The sequence below is a fragment of the Lynx canadensis genome, chromosome E2 (assembly GCF_007474595.2).
Source record: "Lynx canadensis isolate LIC74 chromosome E2, mLynCan4.pri.v2, whole genome shotgun sequence".
NCBI lineage: Eukaryota > Metazoa > Chordata > Mammalia > Carnivora > Felidae > Lynx > Lynx canadensis.
In genome coordinates this window covers 27,183,148-27,211,124 of record NC_044317.1, presented here as the reverse complement: position 1 = coordinate 27,211,124, position 27,977 = coordinate 27,183,148, and the positions used below count along the sequence as shown (strand labels likewise).

Here is a 27,977-nt window from a genome sequence, read left to right as displayed (position 1 = left end):
TCCTCTTTTGATACCTCTCTCCACCCACTTCCCAAAAGTACAACGTGAGGGTGGACCCTCTGCCTCTGTCTGGCAGGGCGTGCAGTACCGTGGAGAAATCCGCAGACTTTGCTTTAACAACAACGGTTCAAATCCGGACACCATTCTTTTTTATCGTGTGGCCTATTACAAGCGCGTTAATCTGGACCTCAAGTTTCCTTATCCGTAAATCGGAACAGGAATTCCTACTTCTTAGGATTGTCAGGTGCGTTACAAGAGATCAAGCTGCCCTGAGCTGCAGTGAGCGGCTCGCGGATAAACGGGGAGGTTCGGGGGTCTTTAGGCACCAGGCCCTGGGCATCACCAGTGGGCTCGAGTCCCTAATGAGCGGTTCCTAGGCGGCGTGGCCACGTGTGGGGCCCCGGCTCCAGCCGGTCACGGCCCTTCCCTAAGCCCTTCCTGCCCACGAATCAAATGAAGCCGGCCTCTCTCCGATTTCTGGTTGGTGGTGCCTTTAAGGTGGCAGCCCACACATCCATTCACCGACGCCGGGCCGTGGGGCAGCACCCGGGATCTCCACTCTCGGCTCGCACCCGGGATCAAGCTCCGTCTCCCTGAAGGTCTCCAGTCCGAGCCAGAGAAGAGGAGAAAAGTTCTTAGACCACCGCAGCACCGCCCCCGACTAGAGGGAAGGAGCAGGAACTACCGCAAAGTGATAAAACTTCACCTCCTCGCCCCCCTCCAAGATGGAAGATCCGTGGCTTCACGCTGCTCCCGATGTCCCCGCCCCATTGGCTACTTGCGAACTGGGTTTTCCAATAAGGCTTAAGCTTATTGGTTAAATTGGGACGGTTGCTAAAGCGATTGGCGCAGCCGGCATTGGAGGGCGGCTCGAAATGCTTTCAAACGCGAATTAAGTTTGAGGAAGGGAAGGAAAGCGGAGGAAAGGGAAAGTTTGAGGTGGAGGCGGGACCAAGGAAATGACAGCCCTCATTGGTTAATTAGAAGCTGAGGGGAGGCTCTTGAATTCTCCTTCCTCGTGATTAGTCCCAATTCAGGAAAAGAGGGCGGGTACTTAGGAAAAGCGGCAGAAGCGCCTTCTTCGATTGGTCAAGCCTGGCTGGAGGTGGAGCGCTCGCGGCGGCTCATTGGTGCGGGTGGTGAGGAGGGCGGGGCTCTGAGCCGGAGGTTTTGTTGTGAGGGTCGGTTGTCAAGCAGCGGCCAATCAGGGCAGGGGATGGAGGCAAGTGGGGGTCGCGCCTGGAGAGGAGCCTCGGCCTCCGGAGCCTCAGCTGCAGGTGGAGTGGGCGAGGGGGCGAGGAGGAAAGGGGGCCTATGGGCCTTGGACCGGGCCACTCCAGGCCGGGCCGAGCCGCGCCGTGGCGGAGAGAGCTCCGGGCGGGGGGAAATTGGAGCCCGTGCCCCGCAAGCCGAGAGGAGTGGGAGGATTTGGCGAGGCCGTGGGACCAGCCCCAGCCTCGGGACGGGCGGGACTGGCGGGACGGGCTTGGGGGCCGGAGGAGAAAAGCCGGGAGGCCGGAAGCGGAGCTGGGGGTCTGCAGGAGGATGGGCGGTGAATAGGGACACTGGAAGCAGGAGAGTGAATGAATGGGGGGATACTGATAGCAGAGTGGGGAGGGAAATAAAGGGGGTCTGGCGAGGCAGGGGTCAAGTTAGGGAGCCCAGGAGACAGGATATGCACGGATGGGGGACACAGGCAGCAAGGAGAAAGGGAACAAACGGCGGACTAGAGAGGCAGAACTGGGGAATCCAGGAGAGAGGGGACGGACAGGAGAGGGTTCATGGGAAAGAGGCTTGGAAGAAGAGGGTAGAAGGCTTCATGAGGTGGCCTTTTAGAGTTGAGGAGTCCTACCGACTCATGCCCAGACTGGAGACCTAGTTACCAGTCTGTCCTTGGGAATTGCCAGGGCCAGGAGTAGTTTCCTTGCCACGAACGGAGGGATTGGACCCTCGGGGCCCTCTTTGAGATTCTACCCAGAGAAGACTTAAATGCCTGTCTCTGGAGTGCCTCTCTTGGGCCCATAAGCTTAGCCTCTGACTCCACCCCCTTGCCATAGCGTCAGACACAGCAGTCATTCCCAGAGATCTGTCTGAACTGCGGACATGTGGTCTTCCCCGCCCCACTGCGGCTGCTGCACTTCAGGCGGCCAGCCTCCTGGAACAGAGCCTCCTCCCATCCCATCATCCCGGCATCTGGGAGGACCTTTTTTCCCTGGGTCCCAAGTCACCCTGCCTGAGGTGCCTCCTCCAGATTCTCAAACCCGATTGGCAGTGCAGCTCCTGGCTCTGGTGGCTTTGGTGGGTGTCTCTTTGTCAAGTGGCCTTGGTGATCCAGGGAGCTGCAGCTGTAGTTCTGCAAGCCCAGAGTTCGGCGAACTCATACCAAGTGTTTTCTAACAAGCCATCGTTTCTGTCTGTGTTCCAGCCCAGGGTTGAGCTGAGATGGCTCAAGCCTGACATTCCACAATCCAGGATCCTGACGGGCACACACAGTCTGCTGCTGTGGCTGCTGTGAATGATTTAAAACCAGGAGGCAATCCGGAGCTGAGAGTCGAGGCATTCCCTCTGCCTGGATGTGTGGGAACTCCTTGCCAACTTGACTGGCGGATCCTGGGGGGGATCCACCCCCACCCCTGGAGGAAAGCACAGTCTATCTTGTGGGCAGAGCTTCAGGTGCAGCCGGTTGAAGGATGGCCACCCCCGTGGTCACCAAGACAGCCTGGAAGTTGCGTGAGTGATTTTCTCTCTTTTTTTCTTGCTCGCCCCGTTTATTCTGTTAGCTGCTTGTTGCTGGAGAGCCAGAACCCCCAGCTTTGTCTCCTGTTCTTGGCACAGAGAGAGACTCCCAGCTTTGCAGTAAGATACACCAGGAAGCAAATCATGACTTTGGCCCTTCTTAGCTGGGTGACACTGGGCAGGTGACTTAGCCTCTCTGAGGCTTAGTTTCCTGTCTGTGTAGTGAGATGATCACACCTACATTCCAGAGTTGCTGTGAGACCCAAGCGAGGTGGTGAACATAAAAGCAGCTCTCAGCGCAGTTAGGCTGACAGGCGGGATTAGAGAAATGCCAAGAGGTGTTCTTGGCATTTGCAGACATCTCACGAGTCGGGCTGCCCCCGTGAGGTGGGGCATCTTGGAGCGGGGGTGGGGGTGAGAGGGGAGGCTGAGGGGTGCTGGCAAAAGGGTCTGGAATGTGACTGAGCAGCAACATTACCCACCTTCACGTTATTCTCCACTAGCAGTTCTAAACGTTTTGATCTTTGTACCTCTTTATACTCTTAAAAATTGTTGAAGACCCTGACGGCTTTTTGTTTATGGGAGTTATCCATATTTACACGTTAGGAATTAATACCCAGACATTTTAAAACACAGGCATATACAGTCAAACATGCCATTTGTGATGATGTCATCACATGTCTTCCCCCCCAAAATCCCATGTATGCTTGTGAGCAAACGAGAGGGTAAAAGTCACGTACCATCTCGGTGTTATTCTGAAAATAGTTTTCTCTTGGACCCCTGGAAAGGATCTTGAGGATCCAAAGGTCCCTCTGACCTATAATAACTGGTTGTCATAGATCTGCTGTGCCCACACTGGTCACCTTTTGCTATGAGCTCTCCCTGAGCTGTTTTCGGAAGCTGTGCAAGGCTCCTCTGAGCTGTTTTCAGAACCTGGGCAAAGCCCTTTGCTGGATCTTAGTGTCCTCATGTGTAAAATGAGAAGTTTGGGCAGTTTCAAATTGTTCTTAGCCCTAGGGTTCTGGGAGAACCCTGTTATGGACTCCCAAGGAGAGTACAGTTTGGACAGAGTGGCTCTGTAATTTTGGGGCTTATATATTCCCTCATAGCTGGTCTTTCCTGAGCATAGAATCAGGCACTGAGGAGGCAGTCCGGAGGGGGGGTGTGGCGTGCAAAATAGATGAGGTCCCTGTGCAGCGGGGCTCAGAGCCTGGGGAGAGCAACAGGCAGGAATCAAATAACCACACCCCTCCATTTCTCCTTCTCTGATTCCAAGCTGAGACCTGTGCTTCAAGTCCATTAACTAGATAATGGTCAGGGTAGGGGAGTGCTTAGGCTGCCTAAATAGCACGTACAAAGGCCCTGGGGCAGGAAGCTCGGTACGTTGGAAGGGCTCAAAGAAGGCTGCCGCACGGCAGTGGAGAGAGTGTGTCACATGAGGCTGTTGGGGCTTTGCCCACGGGACCCCAGCCCTTCTGAGGCCCTGGCTTTATCTTGAAGGCAAGATCAAGCCATCAAAGTGTTCAAACAAGAGGTAATATGATCAGGCACGTCGGTTCTGCTGACAAGTTCATGTGCATAGCAGCCGCCACGAGTATAAGCTGTCTGAAGATCCAAAGCGAAATGATCCCTGCTCCTTGTGGCTTTAGAGTCCAGCAAAGATCAGAAGGTGCTAGGCCAGTTTGGGTCATTGAAACCCAATTCTCTGCACCTTCCATTTAGGATGCAAATCCTCAGCACCTCTGTCAGAATGCAGTGTCCCCGGCTCTAGCTGGGACGTGGGGCCCAGGTTGTGCCAACTGAGCTTGAGAACCTGGCACAGGCCTGGGCCAGAGGGTGGAGCGGCAGCCATCAGCCTGGCCTGCCAAGAGATGCTGTGAGGAATTTTATTTGTTTGCACTAAAATTCGGTACCCAGGCCTGGGCCATTGGTGGTTGCTGTCCTTCAGGCCAGAGGGAGAGTTCTTAGGCCAGTGCCCCATGCCGAAGCCTCCTCTGCCTGGTGCCCATGGCGTACCTCCCTCTCCTGCTGGTCCCCGGCTCCTCCAGGGGCTCCAATCAGGCCAGAGACCCTGGTCAGGCTGCTTAGAGGGGAGTGAGCTGAGCCCCTCTAGAAAGACCCAACCTCCACATCCTTCTTACCCCAACATCTGTGGTTCTTCGAGAGGGATGCCATGTCCCAGGACCCATCTGATCAGGCTATAGCATAAACACAGGAACCTTCTCACTGTCGTTGCCCACATTCTCCCCAGTGCTGGGCCTGGAGCAGCTGCCCAGGAAACGTTTATATACGAATTAAGGGGCAGTAGTCCTGAGGCCCAGAGAGGGGTGGCAGTGTGCCCAAGAAAGCCCGGTGAGGTGGAGCCCAGCCAGAGGTTTCCCCGGGAAGGGTGAGAGCCAAGGTAGACACCCAGGCCTTTAGGTAGGTCACAAGTGGAGGGCAGTGTATGCAGGGAGTGTTTTCAGAGAAGGGGAGAAGGCCCAAGGCTTGGGAACTGAGTGCTCAGGGAGAAGGTGGGTGCTCTCTTTCTGGGTTGGGAAGTCACTAGGTCCCAACAGAAGCTCTTGAACAGACAAGAGTCTGTGGCCAAAGCCCCAGAGCACCCCAGGCATCTGTCCCTACAGTGTCTAGAGGACAGAACTGCCCGTAGTTGAGATGCAGATTAGGGAGGGACTCAGCTCCCTTGAGTCCAGTGATGGGGTTCCCGAGGCGTCCGCTGACACGTGGGCCTCTGCTGGGGCTGGACTCAGCCTGTGCAGGGCTTTGGCCGGGCGGGGCCCTGAGGTGGCGCATCATCTGTGACAGTGAGCCTGGGGGTCTGGTCCTCAGGGCAGTTTTGATGACATCCCCTCTGAGCCACACTTCTGACAAGCAGCCTTCCTGGGCCCCATTTCCCACCCGCCCTGTGGTGCGAAGCCAGTGCCACAGAGACCCCCAGGCAGGGTGGAGGCCGGAGCGCAGGAGAGGCCCTCTGTGCAACGACCGCAAGCGCTTTTCCTCAGCGTCACCCAAGCCGGCCTCCCGGTTGCCTCAGGGCGTCGGCATATTGGGGGTTTCCCTATGCTGGTGTGGGGAGACCTGTCCTCTGTCCTCCTCGTTCCCAGGAGGAAGTCACTTAGGGCCTGGCTTCGAGGCCTGGGCTGCCTCTTAGCTCCTTGCTCATGTTTGTTCCCTTTGGAGCACTGATGAGACCCTCTGTGGTTTACGTCTGCTTCCCCCGCTGCAGCATCAGCAGTCCTGGCTAGGGGCCCTCATGGCTGCCCACCGGGGCCATACCTCCCACTCTGTCTGGTCAGCCCTCACTCCCACCCCTCACACCCGGGCCTCCCACCCCCCGGCAGCCCACCCGCCTATGCCTGCCGGGGCCCCCAGTGCCCACTCTCTGTGCCTTAGCCTTGCTAACAACCACTGAGCACGGCTTAACAGAATGTTCTCAGGGAATCCTCAGCAACTCAATGAACCAAGCACTGTTATTACCTCCATTTACCAGAGGAGGAACCCAGCCCTCAGAGAGGGTAAGTGACTACTCTAAGGCCACACAGCCTACAGTAGCAGAGCTCAGACCAGAACCTGGTCCATGATTCTGAAGCTGGGGGCTGAAGCCCTGGGTGAGCTCACTTGGAGATAGCTTGTCTAGAGTTGACCTGAATGGTCCAAGTATGTTCTCCAAAGTGGGTTTATGTGTGTAGCAAGCAGCCCCAGAGAGATGCTTAGGTGGTATGTGGGTCAATATTTTTTCTTTTAATAATTGTTTTTGTTTTGTATTATAGATAAAGTATAATGAACATATCAATCTCGTGACTTTATGAATTTTACCGCTTAATTGTCTTTATTTAGAAAGAGCTAAATACAAAAGGCAAGTCTTTTTTTTTTTTTTTTTTTTTTTTTTTAATTTTTTTTTTTTTCAACGTTTATTTATTTTTGGGACAGAGAGAGACAGAGCATGAACGGGCGAGGGGCAGAGAGAGAGGGAGACACAGAATCAGAAACAGGCTCCAGGCTCCGAGCCATCAGCCCAGAGCCCGACGCGGGGCTCGAACTCACGGACCGCGAGATCGTGACCTGGCTGAAGTCGGACGCTTAACCGACTGCGCCACCCAGGCGCCCCGCAAGTCATTTTTTTAAGTTGAGCATGGTAAACATAAAAATACTATCAGTTTATATGCAGAAAAAGGAGAAAACCGTCAGGCCGGAGTGTGGAACAGGAATGCCTGAGGTTGAGAAATAGTCACTTCTGCCTCAGGTGCAAGGCCTGTCCTAGCAGCCAGGCCTCGGCTCATGGCAGGGTGTCACCAAAGGGGAGCTGTAGTGGGCAGAGCCCTCCGCCTGGGCTTCACGTGCCAGGACCAGGGGCCGCCTTCTCTGAATGCCTTTTCCTCCTGTCCTTTCTCGTGTAGAGGAGATTGTTGCCCACGCCAGCAATGTGTCCTCACTGGTACTGGGCAAAGCCTCCGGGCGGCTGCTGGCTACTGGTGGAGATGACTGCCGTGTCAACTTATGGTCCATCAACAAACCCAACTGCATCATGGTGAGCCTCGCTAGCCTGCGGGAAACAGGACAAAAGCCCAGGGAGGGGACGGGCTTGGGGAGCAGGGTGGGGTCGGGGCTTGGGGAGCAGGTGGCTTTGCAGGCTCTGTCAGGTCTAGGGCACCCGGAGGCTAGGGGGACACAGCACGACATCAGTGCCCACCTCCCCGGCCTGCAGCCATCTGCTCAAGGGAGGCCCAGGACAATCCCGATGGCTGGGACAGTAGCTAGCCCTCAGGAATGGGGAAGTCCCCTGCTGGTGGACAGAATTCCAGGGAGCCTATGTGAGAAAGCTAAAATAAGCCCATGGGCTCAAGATTGAGGTTTGCCCGCTGGCCCATCCGCCCACCTGTCAGCTGCGCTTGGAGGTTACTTTGAATCGTTCCCTGTCTCCTTCCACAAAAAAGATTTGAGGGCACCAGGTTGAAGCTGATTAGCGAGCTGGTTCTTTAATAACACTTTCTCCCAGTCACACAATGAATTCATTGCCCCAAACTGCCTCCAAAACAGGAAAACATAAAGGAGAAAAATACAAAAATGAATTATATCTATTTCCATCATCCAAAGACCACTACACGTGGTATTTTGGTCTATGCCCTTCTGGGTGCTGATACAGATACATATACAGGCATACATATACACACGTGCAAACGTGCACACATGCGCATCATAGCAATATATAACCATATATTTTTGGAGCACTATCTTATTCCTCTGTAGCCTGGAAAGATAACAGTCTTTATTGTTTGCGAGCATTTTCCGGTGTCAACAAATATCCTTCCACAGCGTGATTTTTAATGACTTCCTGGTATTCCATTGTAGGGATGAGCCGGAATTAGCTTAGCTATTGCCCTGTTCCCGGCCTAAAGGTTATTTCCAGTGCTGTGGCTCTGCTCAGCCACAGAGGGGAACATCCTCATCTACCTCAATCTTTGAACAGATCTGCGATGGTTGCATTATCTGAGGGTGTGCACTTTTTAAAAAGCTTTCGAAACATATTGCCAAATTGCCCTCCAGAAATCAATTTATATTCTTGCCAGAAGAATGGGGACCTGCCCTCCCCCCCCATCCCCCCCACGACCTTACCAGCGCAGGGTATTAACATTCTTATGATTCTTGGCCACGTGAAGATAAAGATAAGGGATAGGAAGTGATTTTTTTTTTTTTTTTTTTTTTTAGTAGAAACTTAATCACCTCAGTATTTCTGTGAGATGCAGCCAAGAACTGAGATCCAAGCTAAATCAGGGCCAGGGTAAAGAACAGAATTGAAATTGCTTTGTTTCGCTTCACTTTATTCTTGGGATTCAAGTGTGTCCTACCCCCACCCCCAAAATGCCCAAGTAACACATACTGATTGAAAACGAATCAATAAAGACCAACCAAAATGGACGTGAGGTGACCCCATGCTCGCGTCCCCCACCAGACGGTGGGGGACCCCCTTCTTACGCTGGGGTCAGCCTGCAGGCCTCCCCCCATGTCTCCCCTGCTTACACACTGCATACCAGGCCTCTCAGCTCCTCACCCCCACCACCTTCTTGCTCACCTTTGGATTCAGGCCCATGCTACGCCCCCTGTAGACGGTCCACTTTTACCTGTTTGTGTGTTTCTGAGTATGTGTGAGCTTCGTACAGTTCAGTATCCAAATGATCCAGGGTAAGCAGTGAAAGGTCTTCTTTCCTCCCCCGATTCCCACTTTCTTCCCTACGGACCACCACAGCACAGTTTCTGATTAGTTTATATCCTTCCAGGATTTTCCCCCTTCTTTTTTTTGTTTTTGTTTTTGTTTTTGTTTCTGTTTTTGTTTTTTTAATATACAGACAGTATTCTGTATACACCGTTCACCTTTTCTCACCTGAAGTGTCATGAAGATGAGTCTTTATTATAATTCAGACGGTTCCCTCATTCATTTTCATGGCCAAGTAATAAGTTTTCTGTTGCATGGAGGACCACAGCTTAGCTGACCAATTTCCTCCGATGGGCACTTATGTGGCTTCTAGTCTTTTGTGTAAAAGATTCGCTGCGGTGAACGACCTTGTGTCTATTTTGTTTGCCATGTGTTTGAGCGTGTGCAGAGGAGGCCCCCAGAGGTAGGGTTGTGGCATGCAGGGAATGTGCATTTCTAAGTGTGGACACATTTTGCCCACTGGCCCCCCATGGAGTTTCTACTCATTTATACTCCTACTGGTGACGTCTGTGAGTCACACAGGCTGCTTGTGACTGTCTGGCCTTTGAGTAGTTCTGCTGGGGAGCAGTTTCCCCTGCCATCTCCACCCCTCCCTCGGAACATCGTCTTAGCAAACAATGATGGAGTCACCACTGTGCCTCGAGGTGGTCAGTGCTGGGCGGGGAGTGACAGATGCCATGGACTTCACATTCCAGCCTTCTCTCCAGAAAGCTGGAAATGCCAGCACCTCCCACCCCTCTAAGGGGCTGGGCTGGGACCTGGCTTAGCCCTGCCCCAGCCCTGCCCCGCTTTGGCCTGCGCTGAGTTGGATGAGAGTTTTTAACAGTAGAGTCACTGCCAAGCTCTCTGGGTTCCACCAGCCCCTGCCTGGGAGTGTGGCCGGGTTTTCCGCCAGGGGCAACCCCCGGGGATCCAGGCATTCCAGAGGGGTGAGGTGTGTGCCATTGACCAGCCAGGCCTCGGTTCTGTCAGGGTTTCTCCTCCTGAGGAGCATGGCCGGGCAGAGTGGGAATGGAAGCAGAGCCTAGGTGGCAGCAGAGCTTAGTGGTTTGGACTCAGGGCTGGAGGGTCAACGGCTCCCCTGTAAGGGGCCCAGGGCCATTTGGGCAAACGATGTCCTCATCTGGGGCACACCGGGCAGCGGGAGGGGTTTGGAGCGTGACCGGGCTCTGGCTCCCTTTGGGCCCTGGAGGCCGAGGCCCAGAGAAGTGGCTGCCCAGCCTGCGTGCGGGAGAGCCTCGGTGTGGCTCCGTGGAGCACAGCCTCCCTGCTGAGCCACCTCTTGCTGATGCCCTTCCTGGGGAGCCAGAAACTGGGGCAGCAGCGGGGGCTTCTCCACACAGTGCCCTGAAGCTGCTACCCTCTCTCCACAGAGCCTGACAGGTCACACGTCCCCAGTGGAGAGCGTCCGCCTCAACACCCCGGAGGAGCTCATCGTGGCCGGCTCCCAGTCGGGCTCCATCCGCGTCTGGGACCTAGAAGCTGCCAAAAGTAGGCATCTGCGCTTTCTTTCCCCACATGTACGCCTGCAGTCGTGTTGTCTCAGGCTCTGCTATGAGCTGCTTCCTCCGGGAAGCCTGTCCTGACTGTGTTGGGTGCTTCCCTCCTGGAAACCTGACCATACCGGGTGGCGACTGCCCGCCCCCGTGAGCCCGGCAGCAGCGACGTCACTGCCGCCTCCGGGTGCTGACGCCCAGGAGGCGCCCAGGAGATGTCCCGGACACCTGTGGATGGGCGGGTGGGTGTCGGTGTGGATTCAGAACCTGGGAGAACATCAGGGGCTACGCGAGACACAGGAACAAGTGTGGGGGCCCGTGGGGAGAACCGGGGTGCGTGCGCCGTGACGTGGGGGCGCCGCCTCTCAGCTCTGGGCAACCGTTGCCTGCAGGAATGGGGCCTAGGGCGGGTAGGTCTTCTGTCTCCTTGTGCTCTGTTTGTTTGAACTTGGTTTTCATCTTTATAGAAGTTGTACAGAGCTTAAAAAGCCAAATGCCGGCCATTCTCCAAATAATCATGACGGAAATGAGAAGCCTTCACCTCACTCCTTCCCATCCTCCAGGGGCCTCAACCTTCTGTCCTTCTGCCTCGTGTCTCGCTACCTCCGCTTTTCTGAGGAACATGGTATCGTGGCAACTCCCGTCCCTTCTGTGCGTCTCTTGCTGCCTTCCTCTCACAGAAGTCAAGGAGTTAGCTCTGTGACGGGAGCCTGGCTGCGCCAGAGTCCACATTTGCCATCTTCCTTGGTTTTCTGCCTCTTTTTGCTGGAGCACGTTCTTTCATAGCTCACGGAGAGAGGGTGCATGACGGGTTCAGTTTTAGAGACCATCCATGGCTGAAAATGACTTTATTCTACCCTCATCCTTGTTTATTTATTTTTTAGAGTTTGTAGAACTCTAGATTGGAAATAGTTTTCCCTCAGAATTTTGAAGGTGCAGCGACATCGCATGTTAGGCTGCCGTTTGATTGCTGTTGGGAGACGCGTGCAGTTTCCTGGGTCCCGTATCTGCTCGCAGGCACTTTGTCCCGGTGTCCTGAGGTTTTGCAGTGGTGACCCTTGGTCCTATACTAAATCCTTGCTGGGATCTTTCAGTGTGTAAACTTGCGCCTTTGCTTCCGGGCCACGTGGGGCGTCTTGCCTTCCCTCAAAGGGGGGGCTGCCACATGGCAGCCTGGGCCCAGTGTTGCCAGCCGTACAGACTTTTTATTTATTTATTAATTTTTGCCTTTTTTTTTTTTTTTAACGTTTATTCATTTTTTTTGAGACAGAGAGAGAGCATGAATGGGGGAAGGTCAGAGAGAGAGGGAGACACAGAATCTGAAACAGGCCCCAGGCTCCGAGCTGTCAGCACAGAGCCCAACACGGGGCTCGAACTCACAGACCGTGAGATCATGACCTGAGCCGAAGTCAGACGCTTAACCGACTGAGCCACCCAGGCACCCTGCCGTACAGACTTTTTAAAGAGAAGCTGGGAATCTGGAACTTTCAGTGGAATCCCCCCGTTTCTGAACGTTGACAGCTAGTTCAGTATTTTTGCAGAACACTATGCAGGCCAACAGTGAGAGGTCCAAGTAAAACCTATTTGCTCGCTGCTTTTTGCCAGTGCCAGCATGCCGGGCGGAGGCCCTCCGGTACCTGAAGGACAGGAGAGGAAACTGTGGCGGGGGTCTTGCTGAGGTTGCTTTTTCCAGAAGAGAGCCCCCTTGCCTGGTTGAGACCCAGAGGTCTTTCTGGGCCTCTCCTGCGGTGTGTGCTCGACCTCTGCTGTAGGACAGCAGCCATCAGCCACACATGCCCAGTGGCCAGGTTCTCTGTGCTCAAGAATAGCGGTCTTCTTACATAGATGGTCCTCAAGAGAGATGTCACCCCTGGGCCTTTTGGGTGATGCTTGCCCGCCCGGTGATGGGCTGCATGTGCAAGACAAAGCCCCTGAGATAACAAACCGGGGCTGCGCGCTTAGTGTCTCGGCGGCGTGCATTCCCACTGCCCGGCCACACGCGGGAGCCAGGCAGGGCATGCTGTGCTTGGGTGTTGCTGGACTCCGGGGCCCGGGGAGGAGCAAGCTCCGGCTGGCTGGGCTCCAGCTAAGAAAGCAGAACGGCTCGGGCAGAAGGCAGTGTGCCTGGGAAGTCTCTACCCGGATCGGAATCCCAGTGGACAGCACCGGCCATTCACCATCCACTGAGGAGCAAGGGACGAAAGGGAGGAGCCAAGGGTGCCACGCTTTCTCAGCCGTGACTACTTCACACATGAGGGAAATGTGAGGAGCTCGAGGCAGGCAAAGAATGAAGACCGATGACCCGTGGGATTCCCGGGCCCTGGGCTCTCAGTGTTTGCTACTCTACAGGGAGCTCATTACAAACACATGGCCCAGACCTCACTCCCGGAGAACCCGATTCAGCAGTGGCGTGGGCCCAAATCTGGCTTTCAGTACGCTTCCAGATGATTCTGATGCAGAGCCAGGTCGGCAGGGCCCCCTCATTTGACACATGGGCGAAGTGGGGCCCAAGGAGGGCCCCCATAAAGACTCCGTGGCTGGGGTGGCAGAACTCAAATCCTGGCATCAAGACTCAAATCCTAGTGCCGTTCACCCTGCCACTCGGGGGGTTCGATGCTGGGACGGAAACCTGCCGTCAGCAGCCTTGGCGGGAAGAGCTAAGACCTCAGGCCGACCTCCACCCCTCCCATCACAGCTTAAGTGAAAACAACGGGCCAGTTGGCATCCCAGGTGCACAGGGACTTCTAAAAGGGCTGCCTGACTGTCACGTGGGTTGCCTCGAAAGGCAGCCCATCACTGGAGGGTTTAGGCAGAGGTCGAACGGCTACTCAGCTAGGACGCCTTGGAGGTCCTCACACCGGGCAGACGGATCCAGGGCGCCCCTCCGCTCCGCGACTCCGGGATCCTGTGACCGAGCCCTGCAGTAGCAGGACTTCCAGGAGCCCTCCCGGGACAGAAGAGCAAGGGCAGAAGTCATGCCAGAAGAATGTGGTCCTGCCTGCTTTCCACAGCGCAGCCAGAGGGCAAGGGTGGGTCAGCCCAGCCATCCCACAGGAAGGTAGCCTGCGTTTCGGGAATCTGGCCCACACAGGGGTGGAACCGGCCACATCCTCTCGGGGCAGGGCTGGAGTTTGGAAGCCTTGCCGTGGGGTGCAAAGCAAGTGGGCTGGGAGGTGGGCGTGGCCTGGAGCAGGGGCCAGCACACGTCTGTACCCTCCGGCCCCGGATTTGGCCAGCAAAACAGCCCCTGAGCCCCCCGTGGCATGTGACGGCTCCGGAGAGTGGGGAGAGGCGGCCGCTCAGGTTTTGGTGGTTGAATTAGATAGGCAACAGATGTGGTGGTTGAATTAGTCAACAGATGTCAACAGATGTGTGCCTCGTCACACTCTGGAGGAGCTAAAAATGGGTCGGTCCCAGCTTGGCGCCTGACAGGGCCTGCTGCAGAGTGGCAGTGAGTAGGATGGGTGGATGTGGTGGGCAGGGGGCAGAGGGCTGCACTTTGACCTCAAGGCAGATAAAGACCGGAGCAGCTCATTTGATCCTGCCCTTAGGTGCACCTGGCTCCGTGTTAGGAGCCATAGACCAATGAGCGCCCTTGACTCAGGTAAAGGGTCACGTGGTGAAGCATGCTTCTCAGGACGCCGATGCCTGCTTTAAATTCTGGCTCTGCACCCTGCTGACCGGCCTCGGGCAGGCTGCTTCACCCTCTGAGCCTTAGGTCCTCGCCCACCTCCTGTTGGTGTTTGGGGGCGGTGCTAATGTGCTGATGTCATTCAGGCTGTTCTCCACACACCAGAAGTGCTCAGCACATGTCCTGGGGACGAGGGAAGCGCCCAAATGGTCATGGGCACTGAGAAGTCATCACTGGTGTCAGAAGACAGAGAACCAGGATATGTGCTCTGAGGCCGGAGGACGGGCGAAGGTTCCACTGGGGGGACAGAGGAAGCAGCTTTCGTGCAGAAAGGAATTACAAGAATAACTGTAGCTGGCATCATCGAGCACTTACTGCGTGCAGGCCCGTGCTAAGCACCTTATGTCTACTTTCTTAACTCTGATCATGACCATTACGAGGCTCAGATGGGGGTAAGGGATTGCCCAGGGTCACGTAGCAAGCAAGGAGCAGAGCCAGACTGCTCCCTTTTCTGTCTGGCTCCAGAGTCCTGCACCTGGACCTTGAGGGAAGGAGGCAATCATACACTAGAGTTTGTTTAACTGACCTAGTACTTGGAGCTCAACTCTCTTGTCCCTAAAGCATTATGTTTGGAGTCTGCTTGAACACCTCCAATGGAGAACTCACTACCTCACGAGGCAACTGTTTCACCTTGGCTCAACCTAAGGATGGCTGGATTCCACACCCCTTGGCCCCTACACTTATGGGATGATCAGTTTCATTCAGGTGGTGAAATTATAAATCTTTTAACAAGCAAGACGCTTGAGGCCAGAGACAAGAAGCAAATCTGAGTCGTGCCCAAAATACTCTGAGATAGAAGCACAAGGTTTGCCTGAGGGTCGGGCTGGGCCTGGCCACCGAGCTGCCTGCAGATGCTTGACGGATGGGAGCTGAGGTTCCCCAGGGCAGCAGTCATGTCCTCCTTGTGTTCTCAGTTCACATGGCACCCGTCCCATCTTCACAGCCACCCTCCAGATCCCTTGGACATGGGGCCGGTGTAAGGACCACGGCCACTCCAGGCATGCCCTCCAACTGCCCTCGTTGGGGCCTTTGTCCCCTTTTTCCCTCTGCCTGATATCCTCCCTCATCCTCCACCCACTGATGTCCTATTCAAATACCACCTCCTCCAAAAAGCCTTCCTGGATTTCTCTCTTCAACCAAGCAGCTTTTCCCCCAGCATGGACCTCTCCTGCACCCCTCTTCTGCCTCAGCTGTGGCGGGGGGGCCCAGGAGAGCGTAAGTGAACCGAGTGCAATCGTTGTCCGGCTCTGCTGACTCTAGGGCAGCGTCCTTGTGAGCACACACTGGGACGAGCCCAGGGGCGTGAGCTACAGGGAGCGTGTGCTACATTTCCTGGGGGTTTAGGTAATGACAGAAGTGGCTTCATCTATCAGGAGGAAAATAGGAAAATAGGAAAATCAGTCGGCGTGGTAGGACCCCGGTTGATCTGTCTCCCTATTTTTAAAATCGCTGTTTGGGTTTGCTGTGTGGTTACCACGGAGGCACACACACAAGTGAATGTGGCAGCCCTTCCCCCACTGGGTGTCTCGTTCGCCTCATGCCCCGTCTCTGCTCTCTTCCTTGACAGTTCTTCGCACACTTATGGGACACAAAGCCAACATCTGCAGCCTGGATTTCCACCCGTACGGCGAGTTCGTAGCCTCAGGTTCCCAGGACACGAACATCAAGGTGCGACACTGTTCTGTGCCCCGTGTCTCCCGCTGGGCCAGCAGTGGGCCCTGGGCTGTGTGTCGTACCTGAGGACGACACAGGTAGCTTTTGGCTCTGTGGGGGGTGCGTCTTCCCTCTGGTAGTGTCTGCACCTTCCAAGGAAGAGGGATGTGGAAACATTTGCCAGACATTCTCAGAATGCCCAGCTTTGGGGCACCTGGGTGGCTCGGGCAGCTGAGCATCCGACTTTGGCTCAGGTCATGATCTCATGGTTCGTGAGTCCGAGCCCCACGTTGGGCTCACTGATGTCAGCATAGAGCCTGCTTCGGATCCTCTGTCCCCTCTGTCCCCGTGCCCCTCCTACTAGCTCTCTCTCTCTCAAAAAGAAATAAAAATTAAAATGTAAGATTTTCAGCAAAAAAAAAAAAAAAACCCTCACCTTTAGTGAACAGTTTCCAGAACCCTGTCGTTTTGGGATATAATGACCTGGGGGTGCCTAGAACCCCTCTCTGCTCATGGCCGCACACCACCCTCTGAGCTGGGCACCGGGACTGAGCTTGGCCCCTCGAGGCCAAGCCCACCTTGGTAATGACCTGTCCTGACTCTGCCCCTCTGCTCTTCTCCCCACAGCTCTGGGACATCAGGAGGAAAGGTTGTGTCTTCCGATACAGGGTAAGGAGGGCGCCCTTTGTCGGTCATTCCGCGAGCACCATGCAGGCGTGGAGCATGGGGTGGTGCCCAGACCCTGGCACGGGGGGTGGGGTGAGGGCGGAATTCTGTCCCATATGGGTGACGATGTGGGAAATGAGGGTCCAAGTGAGAAACGTGAACCTAGAGCGGAGCAGGAGTGCTGTGGGCGGTCCACCTGGGTCCCCCGCTTTCCATGACTCCTCCCAGAGCCGTATTTACCAAACTGTGCTCCGTACTCTGGCTTTGTAGGCAGATGACAGGTGTCATTAGGTGAAAAGTATTCCTGTTCATATGGGTTTGGAAGCACCGAGTTTAGTAAGTAATTTTGGACGTTTTTAGACCCTTGACATTAAGAGGGGACACGTACGTCTGCAAAAAGAGGCGTGAGATATGTTGCTTTCCAAACTAGTATGAATGACCGATAAATCTGCATTTCCTGGAGCATCCTGCAGGACTGCGAGTCCTGAGTGCGTGAGGAGAAGTGTCCCTCTGTGACACCCTCCATGACCCCTCCCTCACAGGCCTGCTCGTCAAGGGCGGGGTGGTGAGGAGGGAGGCCCGCTGGGCCTAGGCCCCTACGGTGAGCTCGGCGCTCTGTCCTCTCCTCAGGGACACAGCCAGGCTGTGCGGTGTCTGCGGTTCAGCCCCGACGGGAAGTGGTTGGCATCGGCCGCAGATGACCACACAGTGAAGGTAGCTCCTGGCCTGACCTGGGCCCGGGGCGGGCTGAGGTCTGCTGATCACGCTCGGCCTGGGTCCTCCGCCATCCCCCCCACCCCCAGTCGGCTCGAATATCCCAAGCCTGTCGAGAGCGGAAGGCGGCTCATGGATAAAGAGCCGGGGCGGGAATAGAGGGAGAGCGGGCAGACGAGGTCCCAGGCCGGGTCCCGACCTCCCTCCCGCCCTGCCCCAGCTCTGGGATCTGACTGCTGGCAAGATGATGTCCGAGTTTCCTGGTCACACGGGGCCTGTCAACGTGGTGGAGTTTCACCCCAATGAGTACCTCCTCGCTTCTGGCAGCTCTGACAGGTGAGGAGGAGCAAGGCCTGTGACCCATGACTGCCACCTCTCATCTCTGTCCTCTGTGTGTGTCTCTCTGTCCCAGTCCATCTTCGTCCCGAGGTGTCCTATGCCGGTGATGCTCTGTAGACCGAACTGACTTCCGGCCGTGCCAGGGTGGGGTCCTGGTCCCATCTCACCCCCAGCCCTGGTTCCCGGGCCCCAGCGTCCTGGGCCGTCATGGCATGTCCAGATCTAAAGCCCATGCTCACCTCCCACCTGCCACGGCCCCTCGCCTGCCTGTGTAGGGTCAACCCCTGGCCCTAGGCCTTGCTCTTGGTGGCCACAACCCAGAGGGACGGGCGTTTGCAGAGAAGCGGGCTTTCCAGGCCCCGGGCCCGCATGCAGGCTGGCACGGGGCCGCCGGCTCCCCGGCACAGCCTGGCTGCCTTTGCAGGACCATCCGGTTCTGGGATCTGGAGAAGTTCCAGGTGGTGAGCTGCATCGAAGGAGAGCCAGGGCCTGTCAGGTGCGCAGGCAGCTGGGTGGCGGGTCTGGGCCCTCCTCCGGGGCCATGGGATGTGGGTATGGGTGGGCCTTTCCCGTCCCCGCTTCTGGTCCCTCTGTCCGGGGCTCCCCACAGCCTTCCTGGACTTGTTGGGACCCACGGCCCACTCTCGCCTGGCCCAGGAGCGTCCTCTTCAACCCCGACGGCTGCTGCCTGTACAGTGGCTGCCAGGACTCTCTGCGCGTCTATGGCTGGGAGCCCGAGCGCTGTTTTGACGTGGTCCTGGTCAGCTGGGGCAAGGTGGCCGACCTGGCTGTCTGCAACGACCAGCTGGTGAGAGAGCCACCCACCGCCTCCCCCTCAGGCCCTCACGTCCCCCCCAGCCCTGCTGGGGTCCTGCCCTCCCGTACCCCAGCTCTGCCACTTCCTGCAGATAGGTGTGGCCTTCTCCCAGAGCAACGTCTCCTCTTATGTGGTGGACCTGACGCGGGTCACCAGGACAGGCACCGTGGCCCAGGACCTTGTGCAGGACAGCCGGCCCCTGGCGCAACAGTCAGCCCACCCTAGTGCCCCGCTTCGGCGCATCTATGAGCGGCCCAGCACGGCCTGCAGCAAGCCGCAGAGGTAGGGTGCTCGGGCCCCAGAGGGCTCAGGAGGCGGGCCGGCACTGAGAAGGCTTTGGGGGACCGGCCCCAGCTGGCGGGGCCGGCCTCCTATCGGCTCGGCCCCGCCCCACAGGGTGAAGCAGAACTCGGAGAGCGAGCGCCGTAGCCCGAGCAGCGAGGATGACCGGGACGAGCGGGAGTCTCGGGCCGAGATCCAGAACGCCGAGGAGTACAACGAGATCTTCCAGCCCAAGAACAGCATCAGTGAGGCCCGCCCCCCGGCCCCTGCCCAGCCCGGGGCCCCCATCTGTGCATGGAGGCCAACGGTGCTTTATGGGGGACGGTGTGGATGTCGCTGTGCTTCCGAGGCTTGATTCCCAGCTTACACCTGGAACCCAGGCTCTGTCCCAGGTCTTCAAGGCCCCAGCAGAGGCCCCGCAGTCACTCATTGCCCCAGCCCATCCCGAGCAAGGGAAGGCCCCATAGGGGCAAATAGATGGGAGGGCGCAGGCCTGGGGTTTCCTGGGACCAGGAACAGGGTCACAGGTCTGCAGCTGTGTGTGCACCCGGGGACCACCTTCTATCCCCTGTGTCCCAGGCCAACCCGGCTCTGAGGGCTCAGGCAGGAGCCCCAGGCTGGCCATTATCAGTCCCCAGCCCTCCTTGCCTCTGCAGGTCGGACACCACCCCGAAGAAGTGAGCCCTTCCCGGCACCCCCCGAGGACGGTGAGTCGGGCGGCGGAGCTTGGCCTCCCAGGGTCACCAGCTCCCCAGGCCTCATCTGCCGTGGCACCATCTCCAGTTTCTCTGGGCTCACCCAAAAGCACCTGCTGTGCGCCGGCCCCCTGCTAGGCCCTGGTGATGGAGCATGAGCAAGGCGGGCAGGTGCTCCCCCCAAGAGCCCACACCCTAGGGAGGAGGACAGACGGCAGACAGACAGCCACACTGCTAGGTCTGCGGATGGGACGTGCTGTGGAGGCAGGGGAGTGGTGTGCTGAGAGAGGGCCCCTGTGGGCCGGTGGAGAAGAGAGAGCCAGGAAAAGCAGCAGGTGGGAGGGAGGTGGGAGGGGGGCGGGTCTTGGGGTCTGGGAGCTGGAGGCTAGCCCCCACGTCCCTCCCCTCCTCCACCTGGCTTCCTCTTCAAGGGGCCATCTCATCATTCGCCCTCAAGGTGGTATTTCCTGTGCTTCCCACTCACCATCTACTCACTGCATGTCTCCACCCCCACCCCCACCCCATTCCCAGTGAGGTGACAGGATGGCCACTCCTGGGAGCTCCCTGGGTCCCATCCACACACCGTACTTGATGCCTGCTTTCTGCCAGACTTGTGGTGGAGTGGGTGGAAAGGGAGGGGACAGGTCCGACCCCCACCCTCAGGCCTTCCCAGGAGCCTCCCACACCTAACCCTCCCCCCCACCCCCATCCCAACCCCCCACTGCTGATGTCTCCTTCCTCAGCTGCCCCACTGGTTCCTGCCCATCTCCCCCAGTTAACAGGCGCCACCCAGAGGTCCACCACAAGGCCTGCCTTCTTCCCGCCCGTCCCTCTGGCCTGACCTGACCTGACCCAGAGACCTTTCTCTTTTCCTCCAGACACGGCCACAGCCAAGGAGGCGGCAAAGCCCAGCCCACCCATGGACTCGCAGTTCCCGGTGCCAAATGTATGTCTAGGTGTAGGGGGCGCAGTGTGGGGCTGGGAGAGGGGCCGAGGTCCCCAGCGAAGGTCGGGGCCTCCCGTGCCCGGGTGGGCAGACAGGGAGGCCTCAGGCTGGCTACCCGCTGAGCTCTGGACCCTACCAGCTCGAGGTCCTGCCCCGGCCCCCGGTCGTCACTCCCACTCCTGCACCCAAGGCCGAGCCTGCCATCATCCCTGCCACCCGGAATGAGCCCATTGGGCTGAAGGCCTCTGACTTCCTGCCCGTGAGTGGGGGTCCAACCTGAGGGCGGGAAGGAGGCCCATGGGCGAGGGCGGAGCTTCACCACCAGCACGTGGGCACCCGTCCCACACAGGCCGTGAAGATCCCCCAGCAGGCGGAGCTGGTCGACGAGGACGCCATGTCGCAGATCCGCAAAGGCCACGACACCATGTGCGTGGTACTCACCAGCCGCCACAAGAACCTGGACACCGTGCGGGCCGTGTGGACCACGGGTGACATCAAGGCAAGCACCACCTTTCCCCCAGGCGTCGGGCTGGCCGAGAAGAAGGCTGCGCAAGGCGGGGCAGTGGGGCTGGGTGGCCCCTGTCACCACACTGGCTGACTTCATGTCCCATTCTGCCACCATCGTCCTCACAAGCTGCCATTTGTCGAACACCTCTTGTGGGCCTCACGGTCATCACTTTAGGTGCAGTCTTGTTAACACCCCACGACAAAGTCCATCACACCACACCCAGGCAGGGGCCGCTGTGTCCCCGGTCCCCTCTGACAGGTGCTCTCTTTACACAGACGTCGGTGGACTCAGCCGTGGCTATCAATGACCTGTCGGTGGTAGTGGACCTCCTCAACATTGTCAACCAGAAAGCGTAAGTCGCTGTGGTGGACGGGGCTGGCGGAGCGGGCCGGGCTGGGTGCTAAGGGCCCACGTCCCCCGCCCTCTCCCCAGCTCCCTGTGGAAGCTGGACCTGTGCACCACGGTCTTGCCGCAGATCGAGAAGCTTCTGCAGAGCAAGTACGAGAGGTAGGCGTGGGGAAGCCACAACTGCCTCACGTCAGGGATGGGAGGGGCAAGAGGCTCCTTCGGGGACGACGGGAAGGACCCCAGGGCTGGTGCCCGTGTGAAGCGGCTTTGCAGCTCTACCGTCCCCGCCAAGTCGGGAGAGGCTGCGCTGAGAACAAGCCTGTGCTGTCCCTGTTCCTCCGTCTACCCCTCTTTGTGGACCTTGCTCTCTGTTTATCTTTCTGTCTGTGGCTCCATCATTCATCTGCCTCTGAAGCTATGTCCAGACTGGCTGCACCTCCCTGAAGCTGATCCTGCAGCGGTTTCTGCCCCTGATCACTGACATCCTGGCGGCCCCGCCATCTGTGGGTGTGGACATCAGCCGGGAGGAGAGGTGAGGGGCCCAGCCGTGTGTCGGCATTGGGATGTCGGGGTCCACGGGCCTGGGGGCCCAGCCTGCTCAGCGACGGCCTTGCTATAGGCAGCCTATAGAGGAGGTTGTGCCTGGAACAGTGGCTCGGCCGTGTTACCCCCGTGGGATGGGGGTGGCCTGCTCTGCCCTGAGCCCGGGTGTGGCCTGGATGAGTCCTGCGTCCTGGCCTGCCTCCAAGAGGAGGGCGGGAGTGGTCTGACAGAGGCCCTGGCACTTCAAGCGCTACCTCTCTGCCCACAGGCTACACAAGTGCCGGCTCTGCTACAAGCAGCTGAAGAGCATCAGTGCCCTCGTCAAGAGCAAGTCGGCTCTGAGTGGCCGCCACGGCAGTGCCTTCCGCGAGCTGCACCTACTCATGGCCAGTTTGGACTGAGGAGCTCTTGGGTCTGGCCTCAGCCCCCACTCCTGTTCCCTGTGCACTCCTGGGCCCGTGAGCCTCTGCCTGGCCTCTGCTGCAGCCCTGCGGCCATCCTGGAGGTGGTGGCGCTGGCCCACTGGCCACCTGCACAGCCCTGAGCTCTCAACTTCTCCCCAGCAGTGGCTGCCCAGCTTTGCCAACTCCCGCTTCTTGGGGCAGCAGAGAGCGCCCTGGGGCTGCTGCTGTAATTTATAAGGTGGATTTTATTAAATTTGTAACTATTCCCCGGTTTGTTTGCCTGGAGGGGCATTCTCTGGCCACGTGGCTCTCTCAGGCCCAGGGCTGCCTGCCTGGCCCCTCACGGAGGAGACCGCTCCCCCTCCCGGAGGCAGTGCACCAGGCAGAGTGGCCAGCAGGGGGCAGCAGAGTGCCAGGCCTGCAGGAAGGGGCAAGTTCAGACCTATGGTGGGGGGGGGGGGGGGCAGCAGCTCCCCCCTTTCATGGCTCAGGGAAACAGGCAAGGGGTCGCCCCCACCGGCCCATCCCTTTGTCTCAGCCACACTCCCAGCTGTCCTGTGGGTGCCTCCATGGCCAGCCGACAGCTGTAAACTTCAGGGTGCCAGGACCCCAGCCTCACAGGTTGGCCGCCACAGAGCCCACCTCCCTCCCCAAACCACTCCCCCTTCTCTGAGAGGCCTCCAGGGACAGGACTGGAAGGGCAGCTGCCCTGTCCTCCAATGAGGGCTCTGAACTGTGTTCACTCCCTGCAGGATCCCCCAGCACTGATCCCTTGTGCTCCTTGGCAGCAGCTGGTAGATTCGCCCCAGTTGGAGAGGGGGCCCCACTGAGCCCCTGTGCAGTCCCCCTCGAGGCCAAGACCAGGTACAGGCTGACAACCCCCACGGCGGGGGGTGGGAGTGGGGAGTTACTGAGCTTGTGGTGGGGGTCCGGTAGCCCTGGGAGGAGGCTGGCACCCACCTACAGCTGGTCCACTTAAGGGGCAAGGCCAGGACCGAGGGGAGCCAGGCTAGCCCAGCCCTACGGGCTGTGGCTCTCAAGCCTTTGAAGAGCCATCGTTTCCCATCTTCTAGGATGGAGGCGATAACATGTGTGGGTGGGCCAGTTGTGACAAGGGTGGCCAGGGGGCACTGGACCTACTCAGTCATGGCCTTCAGGAGAGGCCAGGAGGGCTGTGGGTGACCAGCTAGCAGTGTGGAGCCAAAGGCTCATCCCCATAATCTGACCAGGGCCTCACGAGACCAACTGAGACCACACTTGTGTAAAAAGGTTTTTATTTTAAGTAAAAATGGCTAAGCTTCCAAAAGTTCTTAAATAGGATTTCAAAGGGGGGAAGATGTCAAGAGGCCAGTGAGCAAGGAGAGCGCCTGGTACCAGGCAGATGAGGGGAGCAGCAGAATCCCCGCCCACTGGCCTCCTGCCAGCCATAAATACAGGCCAGCCCTCGGCGGGGAGGGCCGTGCCCCTATGTACACCTAGAACACTATGTACATGTCCAGCACAGGGCCCGCGTGTGGCCAGGGCTGCCTCAGGGTGCCCACCAAACTGCCCGGGTGTCATGGTTCCTGTGCCCCCCGGGGGCTCCTCAGCGCACCCACTAGAGACGGGGCCCGGCAGGCAGGGGAGAGTCAGACCAGGCTGGGCGAGAGGACCACCTTCCCGCATACTCCTGCCCTCCCCGTGAGGGCCCCCTGATGGCCCGGGCCTGCCAGGCAGAGTGGGCCATCCCTACCCTTCCGGCCTGTGCCACTTGAACCCACAGCCACGGACGAGAGACACCATTTCCTTCTGAGCATGTTTCTCATCTCTGAGTGGAGACGGGGTGGAAGAGGTGCCTCCACCCTGGCCTTTGCCTCCTAGGCTCCCAGTGCTACAGCAGGAGCGGGCCAGCAAGGCCTCACGACCCAGTCCCCGGTCTGGTAGGGTGGACACGTCCATCACACAGGCACCGGCCTTGACTTCCCTGCAGGAGGGGGAGGAGGGGTTCGTCAGCCTCTGTGCATAAAGGCAGGAGGGAGCCAGGCAGAAGCGCACAAACAGCAGGCAGCAGGACGGACCCAGCCCTGAGCAGCCATCTCCCCGGCACAGCCCTGCAACCCAAGATGGCCAGGCAGGTGGGCAGGTAGGCCCGGGCCACTGGCCCCACACTCACCTGGAGACTCTGCAGCCCCAGCCGTCAGGCTGAAATCAAAGCAACAGGCGTCTCACTGGTGGGCTTGCCTTGGGCCAGGACTCCCCAGGATCCTGCTGCCCCTACCTCTTTGCACTCTAGCACCTGCCAGGCCCTTCTGTGAGTGGGGCCAGGCAGGGGGCTGGAGCTCTGCATTCCAGTCCTACGGCCGGGCTCACTCCTCACCCGGGACACGGGCTGGGCCCTGCCCCCCCACCCTCCCTAGGAGCCAAGGCCCAGAACAGGGGGTTCCTGGCCTGCTTTGGAAGGTGTGTATTGCTGGAGCCCTGCCTGGGAGAACTGGGTCCTGGGCCTCAAGTCAGTAGCCCCGCTAGGAGCCCGAAGGGCTGCTTCCTCCTTACACTATTCCCTCTCCAGGGAGCCTGTGATTTCCCATCTGTGAAATGGATCTAGCACGGTCTGCCCTGACTACTTCCCAGGGCTAGAAAAGGTGGTAAAACAGGTTCTGGATGGGTTTTATAAACTTAACCAAAAAGGAAAACAAAAAGTCCATTCAGGCAAGGGCAGTCCAGTGGCTATCCGCCCGTAGGGGAGGCTCACCCACCCACCCTGGCCCACTCCCTAAAGGCTCACCCAAGGGCTGCAGCTTCCTCCGGATGGAGCCTGGGCGGCTGGTGGTCCCGGAGCTGGGGGCTGAGTGTGCTCGTGCCGAGGGCTGTGGGGTCTGGCAAGCCGGCTCCCACTGTGGGCAGGGGTGAGCAGGTGGGCGGGGGCCGTGGTCCTGGCTCCCCGCCTCCACCGTGCTCAGTTAGTGCAAGAATTACATGAGATAATACACGTAAAGAAGAATATGAGTTATAACTGAGCACCTGTGTGCCAACCTGCAACCCGCCCCCCCCCCCCCCCCCCCCCCCCCCCGGCAACCAGCTGGGGACCTCCCCAGGTTATCTTTGAGGTCAAAGCGAAATAGACCAAGGCTCCCAGGTTCAAGTTCTAGGTCCACCCCCTTCTGGCATCTTCCCCTCTCCTGCCGCTCTAGGCCGTCTCCCATCCCAGATCCTCCTTCCTGCCCAAGATGGGCCCGTGGCAGTCACCATACCTCCAAGTGCTCCTGGCTGGACCAGGACCCGAGCTCTGCCCTGCGGGACCCAGGGCCCAGCTCCACAGAGCGCACCCTCTCTGCAAACTTCAGGGAATACAGCGTCTCGCTGGTGTTCTTCTCCACGGGGGACACCTAGGGGACACGAGAGCTCACTCTCCACCCAGGCCAACAGGCCTCCCTGACAGAACTGGAGGGGGCAGCATGCTCACTGACTGAAGCTGCAGAGGACGAGGGTGTCCCTTCCCTGCACAGCCTGATGTACGGGGGCCACAGGGGGAGGGGATCCCTGGTCACGGTGCTGGCCAAGGCCGACACACGAAGGGCCACCCTGCCTGGCCAGCCGAGGCCCTCACCTGCACCACCATGAGGGTCTTGCTGTCTCCACTGAGCGAGTCCTGCAGCAGGTAGGTGAGTTTGGAGTTGCGGAAGGGCACGTGGCCCTGGCGGGAGCGCAGGGCGGCGATGACGTCCCCCAGGGCTGACAGCGACTTGTTGATGTGCTGCGCCTCCCGCAGGCGGCTGCCCTCAGCCCCTGACTTGCCCACACGCTCCGAGCCGGCCAGGTCCACCAGGTTCAGCTTCCCTGTGGGGAGGGTGCCGGGCAGGTCGAGGCCGCCCCAGTGGGGGCAGGTGCCAGGGGTCTTCGGCCAGGCCGCCCGGCGCCCTCACTCACCCGTGGTGCGGAGGCCCGTGCTGCAGTCCACCCCGCGCACCGTCACGATGAGCAGGGCGTGTGAGCGGGAGCTGTGCTCGTTCAGGTTGGTGAACTCGGTCGTGCGGTTGGTGTGGCCAAACTCAAACACCTGGCAGGGGGCAGGGAGGGCGGAGGCCCAGGGTTTGGAGTGAGGTCTTTGCAATCACCCTGTCCCCGAGGAGGCTCACCCTACGCACTTCACAGAGGAGGAAACCTGCGGACAGGCTGCCTATGTCCCGCTCCTGCCCGGCCCCACTTGCGCGTGGGGGCCTCCCCGGCACTTCCCTGCCTCCAGGTGCCCCGGCCTTGCACCTTGTTGATGTCCTCCACGCTCTGCACCCGGAACTCTGTCAGCCCCGGCACGTACAGCTGCCCGCTGCCGTCTGGGCACAGCCGGATCTCCAGCTTCTCCTGGGGCTCCTGCCCCAGCAAGTCCCTGTGGGGACAGAAGACGACACGGTCACTCCCTCCTCCCACTTCTGCCTCTGCTTGCACTGTACCCCGCTCCCCCATCACACCCTGAGGAAGCCTTCCTTAACCATAGGGCTAAGCCCCTCTCTCCTCCAGCTCCTCCCCTGCACTCAGTCTGCTGAGGGGCAGAGGCCAAATGTTCCCCCCAGTCTTGTAGTAGCACTACTCCCGCCCCCATGATGCACGGAGCTCTTGTGGGCAGGGACCCCTAAGTCCCTCACTCTCACTTATCACCACCTGGTGCAGCCTGCAGGGAGACTGGGTAGACTCAGCAGGAAAAGCAGCACCTGGGTCTGGTCTAGGGATCCTGGGGGGACTGAGAGCAAGGCCTTCTCCCTGCCGCCTCCGGTGTGGGGCGGGGGCCGGGGACCACCCGATCCCTGGGCTGATCCGGACATGTAGCCCCGACTCCGACATTCGTCACACACAGCCCTGCATGGCCCCGCGGACCACAAAGCCACCGGGCAGGCCATGCCCCGCGCCAGAACCGCCCACCTGAGGACCTCGTTGTAGATCTCGGCAGCGCTGACGGTGATGGTGTAGTCCCAGTCGGACGCCTTCTCCTGCACCTCGGAGAAGAGCAGCTGCAGGGCCCGCTGGTTGATGCCTGGGTTCTCGGGGGTCCCCTGGGGGCAGAAGCAGGGCCCCAGTGAGCCAGGCCTCTCCCCACCACAAGGGGGGGGGCCGTGCAGATGCCCATGTGGTGTCTATGGCGACCCCACGGGCCAGCCTCCCTGTCCGTGCCTAGTGGTCCGCCCCAAAACGCCCTCCACTAGCTGCAAGCAACTTCATCGCCTTGGGCCTCAGTTTCCCCACCTTTCCACGGTACTGCCCTGTCAGGACCAGCCTGAGACGTAAAGCAGAGGACTGGGTGAAGCACCCGACGCGGCCCTGCACAAGGGGCCACTGAGCACCAGGTGCACACCTGGTCCTGGGGGGCCACCTGGGAGGGAGCACTGGGAACCTATGACCTCCGTGCCACCGCCTAGAGGGTGGCTCACATCAGGGAAGCCACGAGCTGGGCTCTGTGGGTGGCAGAAGGGGGGCACAAGCAGAGACATGTGTGCCCTGAGGCCAGATGGGCTGGCTGGCCCTTCTAGAAAGAAATCTGGAGTCTTCACCTGAGCGGTCACCTCCCCTTAAGTAGCCCACCCACGCCCCTTCCCATCTGTTGCTCAGGCCTCCTTGCCAGGCCTCAGTACCCTTAGCATGTTCCAGCCTCGCGGCCTCAGCCCTGCTGTTCCTGGTCCCTGAATGCTCTTCCCCACACACCCCCATGGCTGGCTCCAATGCCGCCTCCTGGGGAGATGGCTTTATCTTCCCCACCAACACCTGATCTGATCCCTCCCTCACTGCTGATTCCTCATAGTCAGCTTTAAGTTTTCTCCCTGGCATCTGCCAGGACACACAGCTCGATGTGCTGTGAGCACTGAAGCCTCCCCACCGCTGAGCTGGCTCCCGGGAGCAGACACTCTGTGGCCAAACTGTGCCCAGCGCCCAGAACGGCACCTGATATACATGGGCCTTGGC

The 27,977-nt window shown here is 58.8% G+C and overlaps 2 protein-coding genes across 6 annotated transcripts in view; one reads left to right on the top strand and one right to left on the bottom strand.

Annotated features, from left to right (window-relative positions):
• The first annotated feature begins 1,150 nt into the window (after nucleotides 1-1,150).
• KATNB1 (katanin regulatory subunit B1) lies at nucleotides 1,151-22,320 on the top strand. The gene is made up of 20 exons (XM_030298440.2): nucleotides 1,151-1,277; nucleotides 2,426-2,730; nucleotides 7,134-7,264; nucleotides 10,321-10,438; nucleotides 15,702-15,802; nucleotides 16,415-16,456; nucleotides 17,084-17,167; nucleotides 17,388-17,503; nucleotides 17,931-18,002; nucleotides 18,164-18,314; nucleotides 18,415-18,605; nucleotides 18,720-18,850; nucleotides 19,262-19,312; nucleotides 20,179-20,246; nucleotides 20,386-20,505; nucleotides 20,596-20,745; nucleotides 21,030-21,106; nucleotides 21,187-21,261; nucleotides 21,518-21,634; nucleotides 21,914-22,320. Exons 2-20 carry the CDS (start codon nucleotides 2,691-2,693, stop codon nucleotides 22,044-22,046), a joined length of 1,968 nt encoding a protein of 655 aa, XP_030154300.1. The 5' UTR covers nucleotides 1,151-1,277; nucleotides 2,426-2,690; the 3' UTR covers nucleotides 22,047-22,320.
• A 992-nt stretch (nucleotides 22,321-23,312) lies between these two features.
• KIFC3 (kinesin family member C3) overlaps nucleotides 23,313-27,977 on the bottom strand; it is a 39,598-nt gene continuing 34,933 nt past the window's right edge. For 4 of the 5 annotated variants that reach the window (XM_030298434.2, XM_030298436.2, XM_030298438.1 and 1 more), the window contains 7 exons: nucleotides 26,943-27,073; nucleotides 26,289-26,412; nucleotides 25,956-26,085; nucleotides 25,636-25,865; nucleotides 25,280-25,414; nucleotides 24,814-24,922; nucleotides 23,313-24,012 (listed from right to left, as the gene is read on the bottom strand). In XM_030298434.2, coding sequence (XP_030154294.1) covers nucleotides 23,987-24,012; nucleotides 24,814-24,922; nucleotides 25,280-25,414; nucleotides 25,636-25,865; nucleotides 25,956-26,085; nucleotides 26,289-26,412; nucleotides 26,943-27,073 — 885 coding nt within the window. In that variant the 3' untranslated portion in view covers nucleotides 23,313-23,986. Of the gene's footprint in view, nucleotides 24,013-24,201; nucleotides 24,231-24,813; nucleotides 24,923-25,279; nucleotides 25,415-25,635; nucleotides 25,866-25,955; nucleotides 26,086-26,288; nucleotides 26,413-26,942; nucleotides 27,074-27,977 lie in introns of all 5 variants that reach the window. The other variant, XM_030298435.2, reaches the window with a different exon arrangement.

Bases quoted from the DNA above. Each gene is read 5' to 3' on its own strand.
- KATNB1 (XM_030298440.2), top strand. From the start codon at position 2,691: ATGGCCACCCCCGTGGTCACCAAGACAGCCTGGAAGTTGC. The intron at 18,315-18,414 runs GTGAGAGAGCCA...CACTTCCTGCAG, and splicing joins CTGTCTGCAACGACCAGCTG to ATAGGTGTGGCCTTCTCCCA. The intron at 20,247-20,385 runs GTATGTCTAGGT...GGACCCTACCAG, and splicing joins CGCAGTTCCCGGTGCCAAAT to CTCGAGGTCCTGCCCCGGCC.